The sequence below is a fragment of the Lepisma saccharinum genome, chromosome 21 (assembly GCF_977018435.1).
Source record: "Lepisma saccharinum chromosome 21, izLepSacc3.1, whole genome shotgun sequence".
Classification (NCBI taxonomy): Eukaryota; Metazoa; Arthropoda; class Insecta; order Zygentoma; family Lepismatidae; genus Lepisma; species Lepisma saccharinum.
This window is the reverse complement of record NC_139249.1, coordinates 47,792,264-47,807,254: the sequence shown is the minus strand read 5'-3', so window position 1 is coordinate 47,807,254 and position 14,991 is coordinate 47,792,264. Positions and strand designations below refer to the sequence as shown.

At 36.9% G+C, this 14,991-nt stretch overlaps 1 protein-coding gene across 5 annotated transcripts in view; it reads right to left on the bottom strand.

The window, feature by feature from the left end:
* Hr3 (nuclear hormone receptor 3 ROR-beta) overlaps positions 1-14,991 on the bottom strand; it is a 518,235-nt gene that overhangs the window by 18,141 nt on the left and 485,103 nt on the right. For 4 of the 5 annotated variants that reach the window (XM_083142586.1, XM_083142587.1, XM_083142585.1 and 1 more), the window contains exons 3-6: positions 13,905-14,064; positions 12,522-12,700; positions 8,266-8,472; positions 1,828-1,967 (exon numbers count right to left, since the gene is read on the bottom strand). In XM_083142586.1, coding sequence (XP_082998712.1) covers positions 1,828-1,967; positions 8,266-8,472; positions 12,522-12,700; positions 13,905-14,064 — 686 coding nt within the window. The remainder of the gene's footprint in view (positions 1-1,827; positions 1,968-8,265; positions 8,473-12,521; positions 12,701-13,904; positions 14,065-14,991) is intronic. The other variant, XM_083142588.1, reaches the window with a different exon arrangement.

Below are 14,991 nucleotides of genomic sequence, written 5' to 3'. Positions count from 1 at the left end.
GGGGAAGAAAGGAATGCAGCTTGACAGGGAGTGAAGTTTTCAAACTGAGATTATGTGCATGGGAAATCCCAATTTGCAGTGTCTTCCTGACGTGATTGAAGATAAAACGTTCTTCAGCTGAAAATGGTAGGAAACTTTAGGCAAACGTTTTGTTACAAATCGACAGTTTGCGCGAAAAACCTCGATTGCAGGTTTTTGCATGTTTTCTACTTAATTTGATGATATTTCACAGTTATTTCATGAAAAAGCGTTCATTTCGTGGAAAAGCACACATTTCGCATTACTTTGTGAATAAAACTCATGAATATTTCATCATTGGGGGTGTAGTTACATGCAGAATGTTCAAACTTGCATCTTTTTTTCACATTTCACGCATCGCGAAAATTCAATGTCCTTAATAATAAATATAAACAATAAATAACAATTGTTGTGGTAAACCAGTTCAAATTTTCAGAATAGGCCACTGGTGAGGGTAATCTGAAGTGATTTACAATCTGAGGCCACTATTCTATAAACTAATTATACCAAGGAATTTTAATATGGTTAACTAATTACAACAATAAACATCATTGAAAGGACTATCAATGAACACAAATTTCATCAAAGGTTTCATTGCAAAATGCTGTGAATGCATGCGAGGGAGAGGAAGGGGTGGAGGCAGAGCCCTACACATTTGCAATCTCAGCCATTTTTGATCAGCATCATGCTCCAGCTGCTTTTATCCTCCAAGTTTTTCCCAGAGCTGCTGGATGCAATAAAATTGAAAATTCCACCTGAAATCACTCACCCTGGGAGCTGAACATGGGTCGTCTGCAGTGGCGTGCACAAGGAGGGATTGGTGGGGGTCATACCATCATTGGGCCCAGTATTCCCAAAAAATAGGACGTCAAAGGTAGGAAAAGATGGCAAAATGAGGACTGACTACCAAAAAAAGTATACATATGTAACCCCTCCCTATCGAAAATCCTGGGCACACCACTAGTATAGTGGAACCACAAGCAAAACAACCTGCGCAGACCCGCAACTCCTGTGCTCCGTACACCCGCGAGGAGGGAAGGGGGAGATTGCACCATGCTTCCTTATGGTCTGAGCTGAACAGAAGAAGCGAAAGCTGCGCAGGGACTTTTCGTCCAAGGTTTTTTTCCTTGTGGTCGCTCTATAGTCTGCATGGTAGTCAGACATCCTACCAAGTGTGGATTACTGTGGCTTTTGCATACATTTCATACTCTAGCAAATATATTAATTTGTTTCAAGTAAATTGTTCATGTACTGCTAGTGATTGTAACTCTTACGAAAGAAGAAATGACTGTTTACTTTCAAGAAAGAGAATTAGTATTCACTGCAAGTTTCATGTTATTTATTTCTGCCAGACATGTCTGAAATAAGAAAAGGCAGTAAGACTTGTGTTTTTGTAATGAATGTTATTAAAATTCACCTTTGTCAACAAATACTTATGTAAAATTTCTTAATAACAATATTGTATTTGACACAATATGGCAAGTTTTTCACCCAAAAACTTGATTGAGGTGCACTTTTTTCCTTATCATAATACACCATGAAAATTTTCCTATTTCTGTAGCATTCTGTCTGTAAATTCAGTTGCTCTAGATCCTCTACATAGGCAAATCAAATCCTTACCTAATACAAAAAATGACATTGATAGAATGTGCTGCCTTTTAATTATTTTTTTTTTCATACCATGAGACAGAGATATATATATTGTCAGAATTATGGAACTTTCATGAAAGTTCATTCCATCTCATTGTATTAAGGCTGCGGGTGGTCTATAGAATTAAGTTGTTGAATAGAAACGATACTGGAACTTACCATATTCTTGTAGAAAATTTCTTTCGAGAGATCTTGGGGTTTCCGAAACAGCTCGTGGATGTCTTCCATGGTGTATAAACATGTGCGTGCATGCGCATCTGCTATTGTTTTGGAAAGGAGCTCCGAAATTTGGGCAGGATCTGGCAAAACAATTGACCAATGTTTAAGAACTGAACAATACAAAATTAACTGCAGAGACAGATTTAAGATAACATCTTAATTTATTATACAGCATTCTAAGTAATGAATAATTATAGGATCAGAGATAACAGTATGGCATGTGTTTGGAAAAAAAAAAAACATTGTCAAATCATCAACCACTGAGACATCCCTGTTGAAAGAGTCTCTGCTGGCACACCAGAGCTTTCTTGTTTGCTTCTGTAGTGAAGCAGGTAGCGTGAATTGATCAGCAACAGCAACCATGAAACTTAACACCAAGTAGTGAGAAGGCATGTATAATTCTGTATAGACTGTGAATACAATAGATATTCTAAAAACAGTGCTGAAAAACGATAAATACTATTTTGACTGAACCATTTCATCTCTAAAAATCTAATAGCATAACAGGAAATTTTTGCCCATAACAACAAAACATTAAACTGTTGTTGCATAAAGATGACTCCAATGTGCATAAAATGAGTTGGATTTTTCCTGTGCAAGAGCTATCAATTATTATTATTATTATTTCTGATATCCATCTGAAATTATGAGTATTAAGTATTTAACATAAATTTCTAGTAATAAACTTTTAACAATATGTCAAGTTTACAAAACTGAGAAACCAATATACAGGGTGACAAGAAATAACCCGTACTAATGTTTGTGATCATAAAGTTATTAAACCGAAACAATTGAGCAAAACAACACTGAAGAACAATGACATGGGACCTTAGGAACAAGATGTTCAGCCGGTTTCGAAGTGGCCTCCCTGGGTGGTGATACAGAGGTCCAAACGGGCTTTGAAATGTTGGGCGATGGGCCGCAGGTCCTCGGGCGACAATCGGTTCCACTCACGACGCAGCAATTGCTTCAGCGACTCCAAACTGTGGTGGCGTTTAGCACATACCCTGGCCTCCAAAATTGACCAGACACTGTAGTCCATTGGGTTGAGGTCTGGCGAGTAGGGCGGCCATTCCGTCGATGCGATGAAGTCCGGAAAATGGGTTCTGCACCACGCTTGCGTCATTTTCGCCCTGTGGGCCGGAGCGGAGTCTTGCTGGAATGTCAATTGCCTATCGCCGAAGTGCTGCTGGGCCCACAGAAGGATGACGTTCTTGAGATTGTCGCGGCGGTACACTTCTTGGTTGATTTTGACCCCTTGATCCACGAAAACCAGGGGCGTCTTGCCGCTTGCGCAAATTCCGCCCCACACCATGACCGACTGCGGATTTTGGCGGTGTTTGACGATGGCTGAGGTACCGGGAGCCTCTGCAGACCAGGTCCTGTTGGTTTGGTGGTTGTGCGCCTGCTCTACGGTGAACAGCTTCTCCTCTGTGAAGAGAATGCGTTCCCATTGCTGACCTGCGGCCCGGCGCTTCAGAGGGCGGCATCTTTTGAGTCGCAGGCGCTTGATTTCGTCCGTGTGAAGCTGAACTTTTTGGAGCTTGTACGCCTTGAGGTTGAGGTTCTTTTTCGCCATTTGCCGCACCGATTCGCGGTTGATCCCGATCTCACGGGCGACTTTTCTCATGGAGACCCTCGGATTTCGCTGAACTGCTTTTTGATGATCTTGCGGTTCTGGGATGTGTTGATGGTAGGCTTTCTTCCTCTTCTGGGACGGTCGCCTTCATGGCCGAGCTCCTTGAATCGCCGAACTGCATCTGAGACTGTCATTTTTGGAACACCCAGCAAACTAACAATTTCACATTGACGCTTTCCCTGACGCCACAGTTAAAAAATTGCACAGCGTTTGGTTGACAGTCTGAAACACAAAGACTGTAATCGCTATGAAGCCGAAACAACAGGTACAGTTACAAAAGACTATGGAGAATCCAATAACACAACAATTATTTGGCTACGGTACACTACATTCTTGGCAGGATACGCCAAACTTTGTACGGGTTATTTCTTGTCACCCGATAATAAGATATAGCCACAACAATAATTAGTTCGTCATGACAGAATATCTCAACATATGATATAAACTCACTTAGAAAACTTCTGACTAGCGTTGAAAGTGGAAAAGCAACAAAATTATGGAATAATTTGAAGTGCCAATACAGGACACACACTGAACAGAAATATAAAAACCAACACTTATACACTATAACATAAGAGTGGTATTTATATGTTCTAATACACTATGTGATAACGATGAAGATAATTATAATGTAACTGGAAAAAACTCAGGGTAGCTACTGATGTTCAAACACAAAACTAGTCTAAAAATAATACTTTATAAAATTTTGATATTTAAAAAATTGAATATGAACTACATAAATAAGCACATTATACCCCAGAATTAGCTTCACAATCTATCCAGCAACATATTTGAAATAATCTAAAATGTGATAATTATGCTAAAAGCTTGATTTATTCATTGCATTTTATTCCCAGAAGACATTTATCTTGGCTTCTTCAGAGACCTGACACCACACTCGGGATATATGCCAAATATGCTTCATTAGTTCCAACCGTAAAAAGGAATCTTTATTAAAAATTGATATTGCTTCCACCTATAACTACTAATATCTTGGAAGTAAGGTTCTTGAAGTAGTATTTGTCAGAACTTTTTATTTGTTTAAATAACTTTAGTCTGTTGACAAATATTACCCAATCATCATAGTCATTTGTGTTGATTACCTAAGAAATGATACCTTTCTTCCATAATATCTACTGAACAAAATTTTAAATCACTAACAATCATTTATTTGTAAGAGAAACATTTTGTAATATGCTTTACTCCATTTGACAGAAAACTGATATTCTGTCACAATACAAAACAACAACTCAAGACCATGATCCAAATTTTAAACATTAATTGGCTTGTATCTGTGAAATGGTTATATTTCAATGACAAAAGAGTTCATAATGAGGCATTAATGCTGCAACTTCAGCACTGATATAAGGCATGGCATTTAAATTTCTCGAACAGCCTGCCTACAGTCCAGATTTGGAACAATGTGTTTTGTGGTTATTTAAAGAACATCTAAACTGAAACACTAAAAATGTAAAAGTGAATTCAATTTTAAACTGTTTAGAGATCTTCTTTAGTAGTTGTAATGATATCTCAAATGAGATGGTAGAAATAAGGTGGGAGAATACATATGCCTTCTAAGGTTGTTTTTTTCCAGTAATTTAAATTGTTTTGAAACACATATATATTACTAAAATGAAAAATTGTAGAGCTAATTTTGGGCAAATTTAGAATTGAGATCCCTAATAAATGTTACAGTGTGTCCTTAGAGCATGCAACAAACCAATCCAGGTTAATACACTAATATACTCCCACACAAATAAAAATATTTACACAAACACACAAAGTGCTTGAAAATTACTCATTCATTAAAAAGGCACATAAGTTTATCTACTGCGTGTCCTTTATTTTCACATACAATATGGCATTGAGAATTTGACATTTCAAATTAATTGTGGATTTCAAGATATAAAAGCCTGGCTTAGTATTAAAATATCTAAATGAACAAATTAATACATTCTATAACCTACTCCTGCCAGCCAAATAGTTAATTCTGTTGCCATTGGTTCCAGGCGTTCTGGTTTGATTCGTGGTAGAGCTGCAAAATTTTGGGTAGAGACAATTGGGGAGGTACTTGTAAGCAATACCGTTTAACTCTTTTGCTGTGGTCGTCGCATTTATGCACAGCACGCCAGGTGCCTTGCTCTGCGGAAGTCGCATTATTGCGAGTTCATACTTCCACTCGCTGCGGGTGTCGCATTTCCGCAGTACGTCGATTTTAGTAGCCTTCAGACATGTGTAGATACTGTTTGGAACTATTTGAACTTGTAGTTTTGTTTATATCTGATGTCGCTAATTACGCCTCCGAATACGAGTACGAGCCTTGAGTGCTCTGACATGTCAGTTTCAAATGCATGTTCGAATGTAAACAACATGGCTTCGTCAAGTCATCAACACTTGCCTGATAATGATGTTACTCAACTGTTGAATCAGAAGGTGAATTAAATTGTGACGATAATAGCGACAGTTTTTATGAGGCTTCAATTGGTGACAGTGATTGTGTAGTGTCTGATGAAGAATTTGTACCGCCGTCCGTAACATCATGGAGCAGAGTGCAAAGCAGCATTGATCTAGGTGCGGGAAGTTCGACACAGGCAAGGGTTAAGTTCCTTGGTGCCAGTACAGTATTTAGCACACCATTTTCTTGTTTTATCAAATATTTCCCCCGCTCAGTATTTGAACACACAGCAGAACAAACTGAAGTTGATACTACTTACGAATTTCCACGCCGCTCCACCACTCTGTGTCATCCCGTGTTTCGAGAAATACCATACCATCAGGGACTACAGAATGGTTTGCCAGTGCAAGGAATGACTTTTGTAATTTCTCTATAACATATTTTGCAATGTAATTTTTTAAAATTATTCTTTCTAATTTTTTTTTTCAAAATTTCAAAATATTTCTAAATTTTTAAAAATATTATACCACCAGGGACTACAGAATGGTATTCCAGTGCAAGAATGAATTTTGTAAGTTCTCTCTCATATATAACGCAATGTAATTGTGAAAACTATTTGTTTATAAAAAAAATATTTTTTCAAATTTAATTATGCAGCCAAGGGAAATTGTGTGCCAGAGAATTGCGCAGCGAAAGAGTTAACTAGTCTCGAAAGACAGAAAACAGCAATGATGGGAATCGATTCACTGAATATAAATCATGCATTGAAAAGGTATATATATATATATCTTGGCCCTCAAAGGACTGTTGCTTCAAGTTTAGTAGTAGTAGTAGTTGTTGTTGTTGTGGTGATGATAACTTGATATCTTATGCCGAGAATTTGAAGTTGTAATGCTGAATATATTAGATAATTTTTACAATATTATACTATTATACATTTTTGGGTATTTTGTGTAGACTTAGTAGTTATTTTAATCCTTAATATTGTATTTTCTTCATGTCAACAAATCCTTAGAGTCCAATTCACTTTTAACAGTTTTACAGATTAAATATGAATGCATCTGACTTGCTTTGTTAATATACATTAGATAAAACACCAAAACATGACAATTTAGTTGTTACATTACTTTTCTTCAATTTGTAAGTGTGTGTCATGACTGTGTCCTTCATAGTTAAACATACACAGAGTTACATGAATTATTATAGTGTTCTTTCCCAGTGATTTGTTTTGAGATTCTGCTTAGCCAAGTGGTTAGTGCTATGTCTAATGGTTGGGTTCAATCTGTGGTGAGAGCCAAGGGTATGGCTAGGACTGCTTTTTCTGTTTAAGGGTGTTTGGAAAATTGTTAGGGGGAAAATAGCCAAAATAACAACCTGCTGAATGCATCTGCCACCATTCTGTATATCAATCAATTTTGACAACTGTATTAAAAAATTGCTACCTTCATCAGAATGTTATTGAATACATTAAACTCAAATAACATTTTTTATTCCCATTGTTTCTTCATGAAATTTGTGCAAAATGTGGTGAAATTTGTGAAAAACACTAAGAATCACATAAAATGCTTATTTGCATTATTTTTTTTTAAAGATTTGTATGAACAAAAATAAATGTAGCACGTCATTATCCATTTAAATTGTAGAGCAGTGTAATTGGGCAGGACCCCGAGCCTGCTAAAAATTTTGGTGTTGAACCAGCATTGAGAGGAAAGTTGCTTGAAAGGAATAGTGGTAGACTCCAATCTCAAACACCAAAAACCACAACGATGGGACTTATTGTGTTGACCATGCATCTACCGACCTACAGCGGAACAGGGTCGGGGCCTACCTACCGACTGCCAGTCTCACTCCCACCTCCTGAGGTGGGAGATCATCCAGTCAGTTACGGGTGACATGTGATCAGCACGACAAACCACCACCACTCATAGTGACACTGTTCATTCATAGATCCCAAATTCCTCATGGTGGTGAGTGGCTACCACCGGCCCCATCAATAGGCCGAAAACTCACGAGAAAAGTTATTATGCTTCCCCCAAGAGACTTGAACCTGTGAGTAACCCATAACAGAGCCCAAAGCCTGATGCCTTGGGCTGCACAACACAGGCTGACATACATTCATCACACCATGAAAAACTGTTTGGCAGGCCTTGGCTCTCAAAGCAGGACTAACTGAGTTTAGTTTAGGAATTAATAAAATCAGTCAAGCAATACTAGCATAATGAAAACAATTCATTTTACTGCAATTTAATAATGCAATGAGTAATTTTGTTCACACACTTTCAACAATTCTCAAACTTTTACACACACACACACACACAAATTTGCATTCAACCATGTAGCTTACTGGGAGGAACGTCTTCCTCTTCGGCAACCGTTGTGACTTGCTGCCGCGAGGTAAATGTCGTGCTATCTACAAAACCTGACACCATACCCGAGGCCGGAGAGGTTGTGGGCGTAGAGTTAGTGAGGCTGTCTACTTCCTGTTTCACAGAGACTATGCTTCCACCACCACCAAGCCTCATTCCACGCATGACTAGAGCTGACTTGCCCCCTGCAGTAAACAAAGAGTAACCACACCAGCTTAAGCATGCCCAAACCTCAGTGATCAGTGATAGAGCTTAAACTGTCAAGCATCGGAAGATTGGTTTGGTTTAATTAAAATCGTTTCTTGCACAGCTATGAATTTTTCCAAAGAGTGGAAATTAAAGTAACTATTCCATTCCCAGAAATTAAGCATGGTACCGTTAACAATCTCAATGAATATTGTAAACATATTAAGGTCACTCTGGACCTTTGAAATATGCTGGCAAAGTTGTTTCCAAAAATTTCTCTCCTTTCAAGAAAAAGATATTCAAAATACTGTAAAACTACATTCAGTTTCTTTCCTTTTAAAGCACTGAAATGAATTTTCTTGTCACTTGCTTTTCCCATTGTCTAGATATCTGTGATAGGAAACATGCTTACAGTGGTACAAAACTATCACAAAGATCCACACAACAGGAAAAGCAAATCACATGAAGATTCCCTCGATTGCTTTAGAAGGATTTCTAACCAGATGTAATTTTTCATAATTTGGGATACCATAGAAGTTTTCTAAAGAAAAAAATTTCGAAAAAAGTTTCATAAGCCAAAAGTACACTTTGGACATAACTGGTTACTTCTTTCTTTCTCATGTATGAAATCTGAATTTACTTTTTCAATGTCATTGGCAAATAACACCTACTAAATGTTGTACATTGTAAAAGTTGTGGAAGGGCTGATCAGAGGACCAATGCATCCGAGGTACATGGCAGGGAAATGACAGAGGTAGCAAACATTGAAAAATATGAAGAAAAAATAAATAAAAGAAATGATTATTTCCAGCACCTGAGGGGCACTAATGGATAAGTTGATAGAATTGTAATTTTACTGAGGAAGCAATAATTTAAAATTTCAGAGCTACAATTTCATTGTATGAAAATAAGTTATCGTTGTATACTAGTATTCACATTTACATAAAGGACATGGGCCTTCTCACAAGGCACCCAATAGTCAACCTCATAGTACACCACAGTAACTGCTTCTTGGAGGCCAACAAGACTCTGGCATCTTCATCTATGGCCAATATAAACCTCTGTTGGGCTGTTTTGTCCTTATATGTGCTGAGCACCCATTTACAGCCTCAGCTTTTAATGTGGGTAAGGGAAGTTAGTCCTTAGTTATGGTAAGGTACTGAACCCCACATAATGTTACTGGTGCAAAGTAACCAAAATGTTGATGCACCCATTTTATTTTTAATCAATCAATCACATTTACATGGAAAAAATGCATATTTATCATGCAATATGGTAAAGAGTAATTCACTCCTATTGGTGGGGAGAGAGAGAGAATATAATTGCACAAAAAAAAACTGTGTAGAGAATATAGGTTGGCCTGATAAATAAGTATGAAAACTACAAATTAATAAATGTTAGCAGGAGAACACTTAAAACATATTTGCCTATGTGCAATTTATGAAAGCTGAGCATAATTTCCTTCCAGCATTTTTTAATTAACTTAGCATTTACTTAATTATTTTAAAATATAATTTTCAAAAATTATCTCAATGTATTTATTACAACAGATTGACTTTACATTCCTAAAACATCTTGTTGATCGAGTAAGTAAAACTCATAAAATTCAAAATGCAATGTAAAAACAATTATGAAAATACTCTGTTTTGTCTTTCTCATAAACAAAACACTCCCATATGCTTGACAGTTTTCACCAATAATGTATTAAAAGCATGCAACTGACCCAAAAAAGAAAAATGGCAATAATGAAATATTTCTCAAATATATAATAACTAAAACATTGAACTTAACATTAACATTCTCCTTACAGATAACATTAAATGCCCATCATTGTGTCTGCATACACACACACATGCAGCTACTACACTACTAGAAGCAAAATGCAACTATACACAAAAGCAGAGAATTGGTATGAACATAAATTGATTTAGTGTTAAAAATTAATGGTACTTGTGTCTTAGCATAGATTTATTTAACATTGTAAAAACAGAAAGTGTAGTAATATGCTGAATAGAAATTGCATATTACAACTGCATTAATTTAAAATGGAGACATTGTATATATTTTTATCACCTTTACAAATACTGGTTAACGTTATTGTAGTTTGAAATTTCACATGGAAAAATTAAAGGGGTTTTACAGTGAGCCTGTCAAATATTTTTTGAATGTATTTGATTGCTTAGTAACTTAAATCGAGACAAGACCATAATATAAATTCAACTCCCATGCATGTATAATAATACATATCGGTACATTAGAGACTTTTAGTAAGTTATTTTAGACGAAACAGTTTACAGAAGAACAAGTTAAAATGAAAATTACTGTAAGACTTTATCTTTAGTCTTAGTTTTCATTCCAAACGAATGTTATTCACCATGTATAATAATGTACTTGTAGACATGCAGTTTCACATTCTTGCAAAAGAAATATGAACCCACATAAATAAAGAATAAAAGAATATTGTGATACACATTTGTTCACAATGTGAAAAAATAAGAAAACACAAAGCAATGCTAAGATTATTTGTGCTGTTTTCTATGAATAGATAAATTGGCCAAATCTCTCTCACACATATTTCCAGACCACATTCGTATTGCCTACTTGGTGACTGAGCATGTTAAATGTTTGACTTTCGATCTTGCCACTGATGTTCCCAGGTTTGAGTCTTGGGTGTTGTTTGAGATTGTCCCATCATCCAATTCATCTCATCATCATCACTCATCCTCATTGTCACAATTAGCCAAACGTAGCAGAAATGTGACACTAAATAACAAAATACAAACAAAAAACCACATACTTATTTTGATTTAACTGTTAAATAATGTCTATATTAATGTTGTGGATATTTAATGGGTAGAAGTAGCTCATAACAATTAGCATTTTTATTATAATTTGTTATATTTGGCCAATGTAACTGTTTTTTTTTTTAAAAAAAAATTGTGTATATATGCCCTATTATACTTATATTCCTCTTTCAACAATATACAGAATTACAACCTGATCTGCCTCTGCCCAATTCATCTATCTTTTGCATTTAGCATTTAAAAAAAAAATAATAATTGCATGTTGGAATATATTCATCAACAGGAAGAAATAGGAAGGAAGTTGCCGTATGGCATGAAACAAAAAAAAGTGCAATTCATTTTATAAATGGTCAACCAATAGCTAAGGAAATAATTTAGTACCTAGTGCACAACCTGCAGAAGTGCACAGCATGAACTACATTCTCCAGTTATTCTTCACAGTTTGTTAATTACACATAACTGTGGTTTCGTCACTGCACCCCCTTCCCCCACAGTTGCTTTGAACTTTAATCGGCTTGAACATACTTAATTTTCTTTAGGAGTGTGATATCGTTTAATAACGGCGATAAGATTCTTTTCCACTGAATTTCTGGGTGAAAGTATAATAATGTAGGGACATGGACATCTGGAAGGGGGAGCAAGGATAGCCACACCTCCCCCTTAGAAATCGAATATCAACCTAAAAGTATATATTTCACATGTATAATTTGATTTCAGTCATAGTAATTTACATGAATGCGATAATTTCAAATTCAAGTGGTGTTTTTGAGGGGGCAACACTATTATCGGGTTAATATGCCCATGGAAAAAACCTTGCTTGTCCCTCCGTGGAAAAAAACTGCGTACGTCCATGATTATAGGGAGCAATCCCCCCCGTGCACACGCCTATGGTCTGTGCATACGAGCATACCGGCAGTAATTTATTTCCAATTCAGCCACTGACCTTGACACAAAGATTGCATACATTTGTTTATTATTCTTTATCAAATTATGGCAGAGATGCACTAATTTAAGAATGAGTTTAGAGCATCAAATTTTACTACAGGGCAAAAAAATATAAAACTAATTCAAAATATAGTAACTAATATAACATATATTCTGGAATTGACAACCTGGTAAACATCAAACACAGACACCAAAAACACACATGAAGCTGGATAAATTCCGCAGTTGAAAAACGCTTTAGCATGCAAACTTCATAAAGAACTTACTGTACCTGGGCAAGAGGAACAAATTAAGCCTACCTGTTGTGACGATGTTTGTTACCATGGCACTATCCGCCACGGCTTCTATAGGCGTCGGCCGAGTGTCATAGGTTGTGGTGCTGTCCACAAAATCAGCACTGATGTCATACATCTGTGGAGTAGGTGTGAATGTGTAGCCATTGGGGGTGTACGTGCTCAGATCACTATTGTAAGGATACCTGCAATAGAAAGAATTGACCAAGGACAATGTACACCATATCAGCTCTTTTCTGTTTAACTTACAAAGTAACATTAAAAAATAGATCCTACTGAAGTTTGTATGGTTTTCATAACACATTAATGCATTTGCTTAAATTACATTTCAAGTAATTGAGGGGAGAGTATTTCCCCTCTACATGGAATTACTATATCAAGTCATCATTACTTAGTAAAGTTTTTTAGTAACTTTTCTACATATTGTTCTTCAGAAATCAAATGAAACACGATTATGCCTATTATGATTTTAAGTTCCTTTGCATTAATCGTAATTTCAGGCTATAGCTAACGTTTATGATGCTTGAATAAATGTTACTGCCACATCTTTTTCATTCATCTGAAGTAGACAAAAAAATGCAATTTTATTACGCTACGTTTGAATATTTCTAATTTCTAAGATTCCTGCTATTTATAGGAGAAATGAAAACTTTGTACCAAGAAAAAGGTGCCAAATACTAAACAAAATTTAGAAATAGATTTATCCTTATGTTGTAAGTCCAATGAAACATTACCGTCAATATTAGGGATGGCCAAATGCGTTCTGAATTGTACACGGTTGCATACTCTGATGTTTTAGCTTCAAAACAAGACTTATCCGAAGTAGAATGCTCCCATAGTGGCCGAGTTAAAATAATTTTCTGAGCAATATGCAAATTACTTACTTTTCGTAAAAAAACAGAGTTTCACATTTTGGCCTATTATTCAACTTGTATGGCACCCAGGAACATGAAACATGTTTCATTCACTTTGGAAATGTCCATTCTTTGAAAAGAATACTTAAAGTTCGCACCTTCTTCCCAAAATAGCGGGAGAAGAGAGTGCAAACTCCAGATTTTTATGTTTTTTTCCATTGAAATTCGGGAGTCGTGCCCCCAGCCTCCAGCCCCCACCCCCCTTCTTCGGTCCGGCGTTCTGAATTGTACACGGTTGCATGCGCTGATGTTTTAGCTGCAAAACAAAAGTTATCCGAAGTAGATTGCTCCCATAGTTTCCGAGTTATAACAATTTTCCTCCAACGATTGTTCGCACGTAAAATTCCCGCCGAGAAGCCTGGGCCAGAACGGGGTTACTTTCGTAAACCAGCTCGGCCGTCTAAAGGTTAAACATCTAAAATTTGTCACACCATGTCAGTTGAAGTATTGCTTTTGGATATATCTGTTCACTTACCCCCCGTTGTACTGTAGTTGGTCTGAAGAGGACGGCTGTTGCTCGAATACAGAACTGTCCGGTGCCGTTTCGGTTTGCGCCCTCATTTGGGCCCTGTGGAACCGAACCTCGTCTTCTACCTTCTCCCTCTGCTTCTTGGACATCCGACCAAACTTCACAGCTGCAAAAGGAAAGCAGAATATTGTAGAAACATACAATACGAAGCACAAGTACACATAATGTAGGATATTTCTTTGTTTGTGTTCAGTGTATAAGTACCAGTATTTATAGTATTAGTTCATAGTTGTTGTTATTTTCTGAACAGAGTTCGAGGCTTCGATACTTCGACACTAGGTTACAATTTAGCCCTGGGCAACTCGCCCTGTTTGTGAAGGAACGCTCTCGTATGCACATGTGGAACTCAAGCAAGCAAGGTTAGTGTAGTGTTGTAAGAATGGCGGAAAGGATAAACCGGAAGAGGAGGTCCTAAGGTGCAATGTGTAAGGGAGAAGCTCCCCGTGCACAGAGTCCTCGCCTACCTTCACAAGTGCATACGAGTTGCCCGATCCTGGCATACGCGGATCTATAGCCGTCCCGGGAACCTGTAGAGCTAGGCCGCGCATAACGGTTGAGAAGGGGGAGAAAGCCAGTGGGCGGAGCGAAGCAGTACGTGCTGCTCTTAACAGCTGGTAGCCACAGCCGCAGTTTCCCCTAAACTTCTAAGTTCTAAAACTTTTTTCTCATTGTACCCTTTAGTTGTAACTAAACGGCTAAAGTACCATCACCGTAGGTTTTCTCTGAATAGTAGATTTTGGGGAATTCTTTTGGCTGCCTGATTGGTGGGGTGTTTTTTATATGTTGGAGGCGTGTATCTGCAATAGACCAAAATGGCATTCGAGATGTATGTGGAAAGATTTATTATTTTATTGGGTGCTGCTACGTTTACAATCTTTATGATAAGTTACAAGAATAAAAATGTGAAACACACGCATGCTAAGAAGCATATAAAAACATTCATTTTCTTTTATCTTTTCCAGCTTATTGGAAAAAACTAAAGAACAAAAATAAGTTTGTAAACAAGCACAATTTTGGAGTTTTTATCGTGAAT